The sequence below is a fragment of the Solea solea genome, chromosome 6 (genome assembly GCF_958295425.1).
Source record: "Solea solea chromosome 6, fSolSol10.1, whole genome shotgun sequence".
In the NCBI taxonomy this organism is placed as follows: Eukaryota; Metazoa; Chordata; class Actinopteri; order Pleuronectiformes; family Soleidae; genus Solea; species Solea solea.
In genome coordinates, this window is record NC_081139.1 from 1,604,315 (window position 1) to 1,618,936 (window position 14,622).

General features: G+C 40.2%; 1 protein-coding gene across 2 annotated transcripts in view; it reads right to left on the reverse strand.

Moving 5' to 3' along the window:
• Positions 1 to 14,622, reverse strand: part of srgap3 (SLIT-ROBO Rho GTPase activating protein 3) — a 67,794-nt gene that overhangs the window by 23,257 nt on the left and 29,915 nt on the right. For both annotated transcript variants that reach the window (XM_058632067.1, XM_058632066.1), the window contains exons 3-4: positions 11,921 to 12,083; positions 4,284 to 4,346 (exon numbers count right to left, since the gene is read on the reverse strand). In XM_058632067.1, coding sequence (XP_058488050.1) covers positions 4,284 to 4,346; positions 11,921 to 12,083 — 226 coding nt within the window. The remainder of the gene's footprint in view (positions 1 to 4,283; positions 4,347 to 11,920; positions 12,084 to 14,622) is intronic.

Sequence of the window (14,622 nt, forward strand, 5' to 3'; positions counted from 1 at the left end):
CCCCAGGCAGCCACACACTGTCTTTACATTTCTCTCGTTTCTCGCCAAACTTTGAACCAACCAGCAAAAAAGCCTTCAGTGGTTTGTTTGCAGAATACTGAGCTTCAGCTACAGGAGGTCTGTGTGGTGCTGTTCAGTCCTGTGATATCAGGCCTGAGGCTGTTTGACTCCACAGCAGAGATTCTACAGCGACACCATAACTATGAAGTTTGCATTTTTGTAAATGTTGTTTTTCAAACAAGAACTGCATCCAGTTTTTAGCTATCAGAAGAAATCTGCAGTCATTTTACCCATTTTTCCTTTCAAGCTTTCAATATCTGGCAGTTATTTACAATTGACTGCATGTTAACATAGTGTGTTAACAATGGACACAGAGAAAAGACACTGTAGTTGTACCTGAACATCGGATTTGAAATTTGAACAGTATAAAACATATTTAAAATAAAATTTGTTTGAGTCTTTTTTTTGTATCAATGTCCGAAAACGATCAAAAAATGGAAACTATGTACAGGCGTTTTTCCAACTCTCTTAACCCATTAACACCGAGAGTATCACTGTTGTTGCCAGAGAATCAGTGTCTTTGTCACCAGAGACAGAGTTGGAAAAGTGCCTGTAGATACAGTAGTTTCCATTTTTTGGCCTGTTTTTGGACATTGAGACAAAAAAGTGTGGTGTTCCAAATAAAACTTTTTGTTTTTCCTTCATTTTAAATTTTCAATACACTGTTTTAACATGCGGAAAATTGTAAATAACTGCCAGATTAAAAAATGGGCAAAAACGCTTACTCACGGGTAATTCTCTGGCCCTTTTATGGTCCAGACGGACATTTTGAGGTGTTAAAGGGTTAAAAATGACTTCTCAGTTTTCTGTACTTGCTGCTGCTGCTAACGAGTATTTTCACGAGTGTTTTTCTGTACATTATTTCAATTAAACGATGAGCTGTTCGTTCCAAAAAAAATGTCAGGAAATGTAGAAACATTTTAATAATTTTGTCCTCAAGAGTCTTGTTTTGTTCCGAAACCTAAATGATTCAATTTTTAATGATTTATTTGTGATATGGAGCAAAATAATATAGAAAATAGTCACATTTAAGATGCTGAAAAATATTGTATCTTAATTATTTACACACAGAAAAACCTGAATAATTGATTATCAATATAGTTTTGCTCACTGGGAAACTGGGGACAAGGTCAAAAAGGAAAAAAATCATCAACATATTCAAGATGTTTTGCCGTTTCTTGAACATGAACACATATCAACAATGAATGAATGAATGAACGACCGTATCTTCGTCTGAGGGCCTCAGGATCAGTGATGACAACAAAAAATGAATTAAGTACAAGACTGAGGCACAGAAAGCAGCAGACACAAGGTGGCTGATCAAAGAGATAAGATAAGCTTAAGCTTTATTGATCCCGGTGGGGATATTAAATCGATGTAGCAGGAAATTAACACGGACCGAAGCAGAGAAAACGGAATTTCAAAAGAGTCGTGACGCTGTGAGCTACATCAGGAAGTGACTGATTCTTTTACTTTCACTCTTTCACATGCGTCGTCATACTTACTCAACGATATCCAAATAACAGCCGCATCTTACAGTCTTTTCATGTCTCTGAGCAGTCAGGGATTTCAAATGGGATTTCATAGTTTTCTCTCTCAACAAAAAGTGTTGACTTGGCAGCCAGCGGAAAATCATCCATGCTACAGTTTCAACTTTATTCTGTGTGATCAAAGGCAGCAGGAATGACAGAGAATGCAGTCACAGACCGCTGCCTCACGCGACATCAAGAGGTGCAAAGCCACGGAATAGTATTGCAGCCAAATTTGTTTTGAATTAGACGTGTTCATGATCGGTCTCTAGGATGAGTTCGCTCATTTACGTAGCGTTCCAATCGCCAAAAATGGACCCCAAAAATTCAAAATGGACGACTTCCTGTTGAGTTGAGGCCATGGTTACAATCATCTTTTTTGTTTGCCTTGGGCTATAACATCTTCCCACCAAGTTTCGGGAAATTTGGTGGAACTCGTATGTATGCCAAAGTTATAGGTCACTTCCTGTTTCGTGGCAAATGGTCGTAATTCGCCAAAATGACGTTTTAAATCTGCAAAACCTTTTGACAACTTTTCACCTCTCATTTGTCTAGTAAAAATAGGCACATTTTTTTTACTACACACTCATTTGCTCATTTATGAAGGGTGCAAATATCCTAAATTCAAAATGGCCGACTTCCTGTTGAGTTGAGGCCATGGATTGACTTTTTTGTTCGTCTTGGGCTGTTACGTCTTCCCACCAAGTTTCAATTTTGCCTCTCTTCACCTTAGGGGGTGCTACAGAGCCCTTAAGCAACACACGGGTCCGGGCATTATGCCAATATCGCATTTTTGCCAGACCTGACCTCAAAGTTTCAAGAGTTTTTAGGGACGTTAACCCCCTGAAAGATGACGCAGTCTATTTCAGTTATTCATGCAACAGACTTGACTTTCCAGCTTCTGTAAAGTTTCACACATTTCCCACAGTCCGTCACACACAGAGTGAAAACTCGAGGTATGCACACACACGTCAGCATCTGGATTTTTAATCTTTCGCCGAGGCCAAGTCAAGTATGAGAAGAGGAACCTTTAGAGATTTATGATGCAGCAGTATCCACCGTCAGAGAGAGAGTGAGAGAGAGAGAGAGAGAGAGGGAGGAGAGAAGGTGAAGCAAAGTATGAAGAAATACAAAATAATCAAAGTGTCTCTGGAAAAAATCTAATGTCAGATCTTTGAAATTACAAATGGATGTAACATCGTTTCCTTTGATAAGCACATGCTCAACATCACACAGTATCCAAACGTACAGATGGAAGGATCAAAGGAAGCTGCCAAAAACTGCCCTTTGGTCGTTTGACTCTCATCATCACGTTGCACAGATGAATAAGTCATAGAAGTCAGTGCTGCCGTCTCTTCTGTTTCACCTCAGGGGGAAAGAAGACTGCTGATCTGCTCAAGTTGCCTGGAGCTCATCCAGTTTTTGGGGAACTAAATCCTCCCCCCCTCAATAAAGAACTCAGGGACTCAGGGACTTGAGAGTAACAGTGCAGCAGCGACACAGTCTGTCTTTATCCCTGACGTAATGTGCTCATCCATCGTCAGAGCAGAGTTTATCATCGAATAGTCTGACGATTGGTAATCGCTCGGTCCATGAAATGTCATAGAAATGTTGTAAAAATATTGATTAGTGTGTTTTTTAAACCTGGAAATGATATTGTTTTTGTCCACAAACTAAAACGATTCAGTTTTAATGATTTCTCTGTTAAATGGAGCAAAGAAAGCAGAGAATAATGACTGGAAAAGCTGGAAAATTAGAAAACTAACTCAAAGCGATGACTCGATGATCAAAATAGTTAATTAATTGATTCATGTTTTTAGCCCAACCTGTTATTATACTGTATTTAGTTACAGATACTAGTTCAAAGGTGACAACAACCTTCTGTGACAACTATTTATTAGAAATACTTAACATCATGACTGACGTAAGATCATTCTACGTATGCAGGGTGTCAAACGTACGGCCAAAGGGCCAGAACTGGCCCACTCAAGGGCCCAATCTGGCCCTGCTTTGTTTCATATTTCACATTACGATTACAGTCTGGTCATATATGTGAAAAACTACATTGTTCATAATACTTTTGTAAAAAAAAAAAAAGATGCTTCAATAGATGCAAAACAAAACCTGTTTACAGGTTATTATGCTATTATTTTATTGGTCCAGCCCATTTGAGATAAAACTGCGTTGTATGTGACCCCAAACTAAAATGAGTCAGACACTCATGGTGTAAAGTGTAAGAGAAAAGTTTAATCCAAATGTAATATATATAATATTAATTGTGTAGGATGTTTGGAGCTGGAGCTACACCACTCGGCTGAGCACCAGAAAACATCTAGTTTTTTTTATATATATACTGTATTAAAACATATGAAGCAGCTACAAGAAGCATGAATACAGAAAGAGTGACATGGGAACTGAGTGTTGCAGAGTATCAATAAATCAAAGTCAAGCAAAAGGACATGACAACACAGTAACAGAGACATTACAACCACTGACACGGCAAAGCAAAGTTTCGAGGCGATCGGTCAACGTATGGCGAAGTTATAGGGCACTTCCTGTTGGGTCAAGTAAAATTAAAGATCTGATGAACACACACACACGGTCACACAAAGAAGAAAGAATATGACATAAAATGTGCTTTGATGGGACCTGTGCTGAGATAAGAAGCGAGCGATTGATCTGCGTGTTACTTACAGTATAGAGTTCATTTGTCACTTTCACCAGCTCCTCGTGCATCTGGATCCCAATGTCCTTGCTCTGAAAAGAAAAAAAAACAGTGGTGAGACGACAAATAACACCCGAGCTGTGAGCGGCAACCTGCTGAGACAAGAACGCTGACACTCATAAGTGCACGGACACAGTGACTTTGTCGAGTCAGAGGAAAACTCTTGGATGGAAGGTCGGCGATTTGAGTACACGGACGTCACAGGATGAATCCTACAGTTACACATTTACATTGAAGCATTTAGCAGACGCTTTTATCCAAGTGCAGAGGGAGGAGGGGTAAGTGTAAGCTAAGTGCTAGGACAGAAGAGCTTGGTCTTCAAAAGCTTCTTGAAGACAGTCGGTACTCGGTAGGTCATTCCACCAGCGTGGTGCGACACATGAAAATAGTCTGGATTGTCTTGTGCGGGGTGTTGGCACCGACAGACGACAATCCTTTGATGAACGGAGTAGACGAGGGGTAACGTAAGCCTTTAGAAGAGCATTCAAGTAGGTGGTAGGCTAAAGGTAGCTAGTGGAGCTCAATGAACAGAGGGGTGACATGTGGTCCTTTTAGGCTAATTGAAGACCAGACACGCCGCCACGTTCTGGACCATCAGCAGCAAAGGTCGGGAGGCCTGTTAGCAACAGGTAGACCCTATTTACTATTATTATGTGGCACCACCACCAGGCTGTAGTCTCCATAGTCCAGGGTTTAAAGCTCACCAGAGCTTAAACCTTTTTCTACTCCAGTCCAAAGGGCCGTTAAAGATTTTAAAGACTGGTTCTGATAAATCAATAAAACAGCAATAAAACAACGTTTCCGGGTTGATAAAAACATAAACAGGTTTTCATGTAAACGGATCAGACTGTGGGGCAAAATCCCTGCCAACGTCTATCACATGATTTATTCTCCACATGAGGGCAGTGGGGCTGCTGGTGCCAATCCAAGCTGACACAGGGCAGAAGGTGAGGTGTTTGTCACCGGGCCAACACATAGATAAACAAACCACGCACTCTTACACTCACACCTTGAGACGGGGCAATTTAGAGCGTCCAATTAACCACTGCATCTTTTTGGACTGTGGGAGGAAAGCGGAGAACGTGGAGAAGCACAGGGAGAACATGCAAACCTGAGAGACCGATAGGCGGAGTCACATCCTGGACAGTTCGCCAGTCCATCACAGGGCATTATATAGAGACAAACAACCACCCACGGTCAATTTAGAGTGTCCAATTTACCTAATCCCCATATTGCAAGTTTTTTGGACTGTGGGAGGAAGCCGGGGAACCCAGAGAAACCCACGCACACACGTGGAGAACATGCAAACCCCATGCAGAAAGATGTTTGCTTCATTTCTCACAATTTTATTGATCTAAAGTTTCAAAAACTTAATCCATCACCACATACTTCCCTCCAACTTTTACAGCCAAATATGAAACACAAAGATCACTTTCTCTTGTATTTAAAGAAAGACCTCATTATTATCTACAAGGTACAAGTTGTGGAACAATCACAATTAAGTATGAAAGACCTACTTGAGACTTTAGCTCTCACCCTCCCTCATGTGTGATGTGCATCGAGGGGGGGAAGACAAGGTGTGACATCCTCCAACAGAGAGAAACACTCAACTGTGTTGATGATGATATTTTTGCTCCGCAGACAAATCAGTAACACATCAAACACGCATCCATCACCATTTCCTCGCCTCGTCTTGATAATGACGCATTGCCATTATTTCTCTCCAGTTTCATCCATTTTGTCAATGAAATTACGCCAAAACACCAGGATCAGAATCACGGCACACACCTGGGGTGGAGGGAGTGGAATGTAAGAACATCTCAGGGCGGAGGTGGAATGAAACATGCATTTATTCGAGGTGAGAAAACAAATCTCAAGTCTCACTGTGGTGATGTGACACATTCAAACGACCAAAGCAACACCTTCTCTGAGACTGAAAGTAGTCGAATAAAAACAACGCAGATACATTGTGCAACAGGAAGCTGGTTGAGCTTCTCTCAACAATGTGACGATAATGCATTTTACGTGTTATTGATTTGTCTTTAATGTTACACAGTAATTGTGGTTGAGCTCATTAAATCCACTGTTTCATTTACTGTTTTGTTTTACTGCTACTGATTTAATGGATATGTGACTCTAACGTGGATTAAACAGTAGATATTATAATCTATTACAAATTGGGCTTTTCACTTACTGAAATAATGTGGAGGGACTTGAAATGTCCGTGTGGACTTTTTTTTTACAGCTTATTTTAACCATAAAGACGCCAGAAAATGTCCATATGTTTTTAATTTAAATATCTGGCAGTTATTTACAATTTACTGCATGTTAAAATAGTGTATTAACAATTTAAAATGAAAGAAAAACAAAGTTTTATTTTACAAACAGTATAAAACATATTTAAAATTAGGTGAGTCTTTGGCTCAATATCCAAACAGGCCCAAAGAATGTCCAACTCTCTCCTCTCTGGTGACAAAGACGCTGATTCTCCGGGATCCTGCAATGGCACGAGTGAAATTATCATAATAACCACATGTTGGCTAGATAGTGAAAGTTATTCTGGAAAAATGAGAAAAAGCACTTAGTTACAGGACATTTTCTGGCCCTTTATCCCTTTAAGACGTAAGCCACATTATTTAACCATAAAAGGGCCAGAAAATCTCCTGCTTATGTCCATTTTTCCCATAATAACTTTCAATATCTGGAAGTTATTTGCAGTTAACAATTTAAAATTGGAAAAAACACCGTAGTTGTACACGGACACCAGATTCTGTGTGTTAAATTTGAAATTTGAACAGTATAAAATATATTTTAAATAACATTTGTTTCAGTCTTTATTAAATGTCCAAAAACAGGCCAAAAAAATGGAAAATATATTCAGGCGTTTTTACAACTCTTTCCTCTCTGGTGACAAAGACGCTGATTCGCCGGCTTCCTGCAACGGCACAAGTGCAATTACCGTAATAACCACATGTTGACTTTGTCGTGCAACTTCTCAGCTTTCAGGAACCGTTGGAATCTTTCCAATAGTGTAATTACGGTAATGCAAAGTGCACTTAAGCAAACGTTTCATCTGCGACAAGTTGATATCTTATCAACAAGCAAAAGCAAGTCACGTTCTCACACACACACTTTCACACACACGCTGGTTCATAAGGAAGTGATGAGACACAGGAAGTGCCAAACAGGACACTGACACCGTCTTTGTTCCGTGTCGTTTGTTAAAGATGAGAAAAACATAAGAAAAAAGTGGAGGCAACAATACCTGCAACTACTGCAGTGTGATTTTTACTTTTCCATGTGAGGTTTTAAAAAACAGCAGCAGCAGCAGCAGCAGCAGCAGCAGCAGCAGCAGCAGCAGCATGAAACAACTGCTTTGAACTTCCTGATTGAACTGATTGTAATTGCTGTGCGAGGAGAACTGTAAGAAACTGTAACAGCCGCAAACTACAACCTATCACAAAACCAGATTGCTATGATGAATGAGAGTCATGTGAAAACACACTACAGTTCAGCTCAATGTGCAGAGGGGGGGGGGAAAAGAAAGTCCGGCAGTCGGCCACATGAAAGCTGTGACCTATGAGTAATAACTGTAAAAGCAGGAAAAACAACATCAGAGTGAAAGAGCTGATGCTTACACTCATGCTTTGTAACAATTAACTAATAGGAATCTATAATCAATTACAAACTAAAACATCATTATCGATCTGTGTTACTTCCTTATTGCGTCTTCAAACTCTCACAGGACTCTCTTGGATCGTGGACAAGACTTAATGTTTAATCTTTATCCGTCATTCATATGATCGAGCTTCTCACGTCCAAATGATTTTGCTGAATCATGCGAGAAATTATGAAGGGAGGAAATGGAAATTGCAGAAATGCATTATTATTATTTTTGATGTTACATGACCTCAAAACTTTATATCAGAAAAGGAATTCTCTGGTCTTTTATGAAATATCTATTTGAAGGTAAGCAGTGATAGATTTTTACTATTTACTATTACTACTTTAATTCAGCGATCAAGATGGGAAGCCTCTCTGCTATCTTATTCACTCAGAAAAAAAAACGTTGTTAACAGACCCCGAAAAAAAATCTCGTAAAAACAGAACCCCAATAAAGAAATCTCGTGAAAACAGACTGCAAATGGAACGGACCACAAAAACTTAAACAGAGCCTTTTAAAAAAATATTTTTGGTGAACACAATACGCTTCTGTACAATACGCCTACTGCAGTATTTTTTAAAGCCAAAATATCATTTCAGATGAATTATTGTCTCGATCTTATCATCTTATTCCACAGACTGAAGAGAATGTCTTTGTTTCACACACATCTGCACAAACATCATACAATAATTTTCAAATGATGACAAAATGACTATTCCCTCTAATATCGCGAATCAGAATAATCGCAAATTAGATATTTATTCAAAAATGGTCCCAGTTGTTGTTGTTGACGCGTCTTTGTCTTCATTTTCCTGCAGTGTGTGAAACTGTGAGACACAGTGACTCAGCAATTATGCACAATGCTTGTGTCACATGTGAGTCATTATGGGAGGCATGATTTTCTCTCTCTCCGAGGAGGAGGAGGAGGAGGAGGAGGAGGAGGAGGAGCTAGGACAAAAACAAACCTCACTGCACCCAAATAGACAAAGACTTAGCAAACAGTAAACACAGGCAGGGTAAATACACACAGCTCAGAGTTCACGACACATAAACACATAAAAGTTCACATTATTTTCTGCTGCAAGAGAAAAACAAACTTCCTACTGTTCTGACAGAAACTCATAAAACAAAAGTTTTGTGCCTCACCTTAAACTGGATTAGGAACTGTACCCCGAGGAAGAGGAAAATATTAGCAGTGATGCAGCGGGGATTTGTTGTATTTGCTTTTATGTGGAAAGCAGGGAGTAAATCTTACTCAAACAAGCCCTGGACTGGATGTGGCAAAATGAGGGGGAAATACTCAGCGGGCTCCAGCAGTGGGTGAATGGCATCTGTATGCATCAGTGACTGCAGAGGCTCAGTGGGAGCAGCGAGGATTCTGAACTAGCGACTGAACGACTGTGATGCAACACAGTGTAAGAGCGGTCACAACAGCCCCAGTCACACAAACTGCACGCCGGCAGACTCTCAAGATCTGGAGCATTCCTTCACTGTGTTGCTTAAAACCCTCGATAACCCGATTGTAATCAATTCATTAGTGAACGCATTGTCACACAATTGTAAAAATGTCAGTCAGTAAAAACACCATCCAATCATCATGAAGTCAGTGGATCGTGATGCATCCATCAAACTACCACTAATCGCACATGCTCAGCCAATCCAACGAGACACTTGCAGCAACGTTACGGCAGAAAAGGAGCCGACAACTGGTGTCGGTCGCAAACCAAAGACGTGTTTTTGGGAAAAGCTACTGCCGAGAAAATAGGTGATGCAGAGCGATCCAAGACCAGAGTGAACATCGGTGCTGCGTTTGAACGCTGGCGACAACTGAACGCCCACAAAGGGCTGCGAGGACATGACATGGTGGCTCTGGTTCTACTGGACCGTTAGTTTGTGAATGCTTGAGCGTGTGAATCCGTGTTGGTTGCGCGTTCCTGTGCTCTGGAGGCGTGGCTTCCCAGGGATGTCTGAAGAAGGGGGCGTGGACTTTTGAATTCAAAATGTACTCTTCTCCAACACTACCTTTAAGACAAACTGTAGCTCATGTGAATGCAAGTCGAGTGGAGCAGCATTCTGGTGTTTGGAAAAAGACCTCAGTCATGTCTGCTGACAGTGAGCCGAACTGGAGGCAGAGAAACTGGCTTTACTCCACATCTCAGCTGCAACTAACCATTATTTTCACAGTCAATTCATCTGTTTTCTCGGTTAATCGAGTTAATCTAGTCACAAAAGGTTGACACATGTTGATCAAACCTGGAACTGATGATGTTCTCAAATTCCACAAAATCAAAATGATTCAGTTTGAATGATTTCTTTGTCAGATGGAGCAAAGAAAGCAGAAAATATCACATCTAAGAAGCTGAAAAATCTGAGAAACTGGTTTTATTCATTGGAAAAAAAAAAAATAACAACGATGAATTGATTATAAAAATAGATTCATAATCAATTAATCAATAGCCCTAACTGATACAGAGCTGAGCACATGGCGAAGCAGTGGATAGCAATGTTGCCTCACAGCAAGAAGGTCACTGCTTCAGATCCCGGTTCAATCAAGGGTCTTTCTGTGTGGAGTTTGCATGTTCTCACTGTGCACACGTGTGTTTTGAATAATTGCGGTGTGGTAGAATCATTGAAATAAATGAATGAATGACACAAAGCTCATGGTATCACATTTCTGAGCGCAAACAAGGCCAGACTGAAGAGAAAGATGTTGTTTACGATCCAACAGCTGCAACTGTTAAATAAAATAAAAATAAAAGGTTTACCTTGCAAATAGACGGATTCATGGTTTCCATCAACCCCCTTTTTGTGCACATTTCGAAGTATAAACACAGACAATTGCAAGAAAAAGTACAGTAAATGAATGAATGAATGTAACAGAAACAGACTCAGTGAATAAGAGGATGACATTTACAGACACGTGACTGGAACATCCCTCCAGCCTCTACTGTTCACTGCAGTGGAAAACAGAAGAAACACATTCCCCGACTTTGCAACAAGCAAATATTACTGCGATAATAACAATAGAGAGGAAGTAGCGACGCAACGAGAACATGAATCAGCAGCTACAGACTGTCTGTCTTTATTTGTGTCATCATCTGTGGTGAGCCGGGTTTTTGTTTATGTCCACAAAGTAACTCCTTATCAACATTTGTGTTCCTACTCATTACAATAACAACACACAATGTTACTTCATAAAACTAACGTCAAATATAAGCTTCAATACGAGTTCTCGTCTGTGTGTGATTGAGCCATTTTATGAACATGACAAATTCTTTGACTCGACTTTACTTTGTTATTTGTATTTCTAGCAACTTTTACTTTTACTCCACTACGTTTCCTCTAAGTAACTCTGTTACTCGTTACTACCAAATCAAATCAGAGGAAGAAGAGTTGGTATTATGGTCTGTATTTATATAGTATATAGTGCTTTTCTAGTCTTGATGAGCTGCTTTATGCTACCGTTTTCACCCATTAACCCATTCACCCATTCACACGCTGAAACATGGGGTTAAGTGTCTTGCTCAAGGACACATATAGACCAGCAGAGTCAGGAATTACTAAACTAAGGCATATTATTGTTGAAATTGTACTTGTTTTTCTCAAGAAATTTGAGGTTTGTTCATAATTTGCTTTGTAAAAACATACCTCATTAATTCTAAAATCTTTTTATTCTGCTATTATTTTACTGGTCCGGCCCACTTGTAATCAAACTGTGCCATTGACACCGCGGCCATACAGCGACCCTCATGTGGAGGATAGAGCGGCAGAAAATGGAGAGATGGATGGACTTTTAAAAGAAACATAGCTAATGAGACCACGAGTTAAAGCGAGAGATTTCCAAGCAAACAAAGCTGGATATTCTGTTTACAAAGACAGAGACAGAGACAAAGACAGAGACAGAGACAGAGACAGAGACATGGACAGAGACGTTTCACTGACCTTCTTAAACAGGCGGATGACATCCTCGCTGATCTGGGCCAGACGGAGGATGACATTGTTGGTGTAGATGTCACCGAGCGTGGCGTGGTCACGGCTGTCACGCCTCGTCTGGTTCAGCACCAGGTACCAGCAGTTTACCGAGGACAGCAGGTGCTGGTCTTTCCTGTCAAACAAACAAGGAAGACATCATTTGTTAAACAATCTCTTACGGGCAGTGTTGTGAAATTTCACATATCTGTACTTTACTTTTACTCCACTACGTTTCCTAAATAAAAGGTGTACTTTTACTCGCGCAGTTAAACCGCAGATTTCGTCTCCAAGTTGAATTGAAACACAGTGTGACGTCTAGAAGCGCCACAGACTCCACACACTTTCAAAAAGTTTCAAAAATACAAGCAGACACAGGGAGTTTGAGAGAGAGAGAGTTTGTCACCATTCATGACAGAAGGTTATTTTTAATGTGGTTTCAAGTTGTTCGCCTGTACCAATTATTAAGCTTTTATTGTTAAGAAAACTATTCAAAATTGTAACTGCTCAGTTTGTTTACATACTTTTACTACTTAAGTACATTTTATGTCATAGAAAATGACTTTTGATACTTAAGTACAGTAAATGTCAGGTACTTTAAGACTTTTACTCTCCTTTAACTTCTACTAAAGTCAACACAGTCTTCTTCCACATGCTGAAGCTCGGGAAGATTCTCTTTTTTTTTTACATCTAATTGCTCACACACACCACACATTTCCTTTCTATGCTCCACCACACTCTAACGCTGCAACACTTAAGTGAGGAATCAGTGGGTTAAGTGTATAACGCTGGTGAACACAAGGGCTCTCGTTGCTGCATAATCACTTTAAACCGTCTCAGCCTGAGGGGCTTTCAAATATAAAGACTGAGGCAAATAGACACACACGATCTCGTCAAGGCCGTACGCACGTCTGGATGCTATCTGAGCATTAATCAATCAACCCAAGCCAGAGGAAGAAACAAAGCGAGAGGGAGGGGAATCGGAGCAGAGGAGGAGTTTAACTGTGGAGCAGAAAGACGACATGAAGATCAGAGAAGCCTCCATAACGTTAATCACATCTAATGACGTTGCTCTCATGTTACTGCAGAGTGCCGTCTCCATTATTCCTTCACTTAACGCTGCACCAAACACACTTAAATCAGGCCGACGGGATACGAGCACCATCCCATCATTTATTACTGGAACTATGCGTCTTCAAAATGAAACTGGTGTCCTGAGATGGACTCTTTTCTCTTCTTCTTCTTCTTCTAATAGACAATTCAATTCATTTGGAGCTAAGTTGACATTTGAAAGACCTAAGAAAAGAGTTCAAATTTATAATTTGGTCATTATTCATTTTCTTTTTCACTGGATTGACTGGACTTGACTTCTGGTATACGGTGGCTTAGTGGTTACCACTGGTTGCCTCACAGCAAGAAGGTGCTGGGTTTGATGTTTTCTGCGTGGCTTTCCCTCCAGGATCCAGGATTCAAACAAAACTAATTTAATGTTGTTTGGGAAAACTTAACAGACATATAAAAATAAATAAAACTAAGTATTGATAATGTAAACATAGAAATTAGAGAGTAGATGAAATTAAATTCCTCAACGTGATCCTAGACCACAAAATCTCTTTAAATACATTGGAGGGAAGTTGGTATGGAGCATTTCATGGTCCTGGAGAAAACAGGGCATATTTTCAGTAACATTATATTGTTCATTACTTAAACATATTTGAGTTACTTGTTTGAGGTATTATATAAAATGCACGAAGAAGGGTTCTCCAGTTTCCTCCCACAGTCCAAAAACATGCAATATAGGGATTAGGGGATTAGACACTCTAGATTGACCATACTGTAGGTGTGATTGTGAGAGTGGATGGTTGTTTGTCTCTATGTGTGTGTGTGTGTGTGTGTGTGTGTCCCTGTGATGGACTGGCGAATTGTCCAGGGTGTGTGATGATGATCACAGTGTTTTTATCAAGCAATGTCGTAAAACAAATGTTTATGCTGGGAGATTATATTTGCCGTGTTAAATAACGCGGGGGAGATTTTCACGAACAACGGAGGATTGGATGTAGAACACATTTCTCCTTCACCCCCTCTGGGACGGCCCATTTCCACTGTCTCACCATCCTTCATTTTGTACCAGTTGTGCTTGACTGACCCGTCTGCCTGCCACACAGCGCTTTGCTGTATAATTACTGTTTGTGGTCGAGAGATTTCAGGGGAGAAAAGAAATTGTCCCTGAGCACAAACCGGGGCTCTAACGCTCTCACCTTCTAATCATCGTCTTGTCACCCAAACGCTGCTCACTGTACGGGAGGGGCTAATCCTCAGCTCTAAAGGACCTGCGCTTCCTAATATGCAGATAATAATCCTTCAGTTTAAGTCACTTTTCCTTTCATGTTAACGACGTGTTTCGCTCGAGTAAAAGCACGAGGAAGGTTATTGACTTCCTGTGCCACACTGACTGTGTTTTATATGGAACATTTTGCCCATTTTGCCCATTTTTCCAGAATAACTTTCAATATCTGGCAGTTATAAACAATTTACTGCATGTTAAAATAGTGTATTAACAATTTAGGATGAAGAAAAACAAAAAGCTTTATCTTTAAAAAAACCCTATAAAATGATAGTGTTACACACAGCAGACAGTGTTAAGTGCATTTGCATGTTTTAGAGAGTGCGATGGG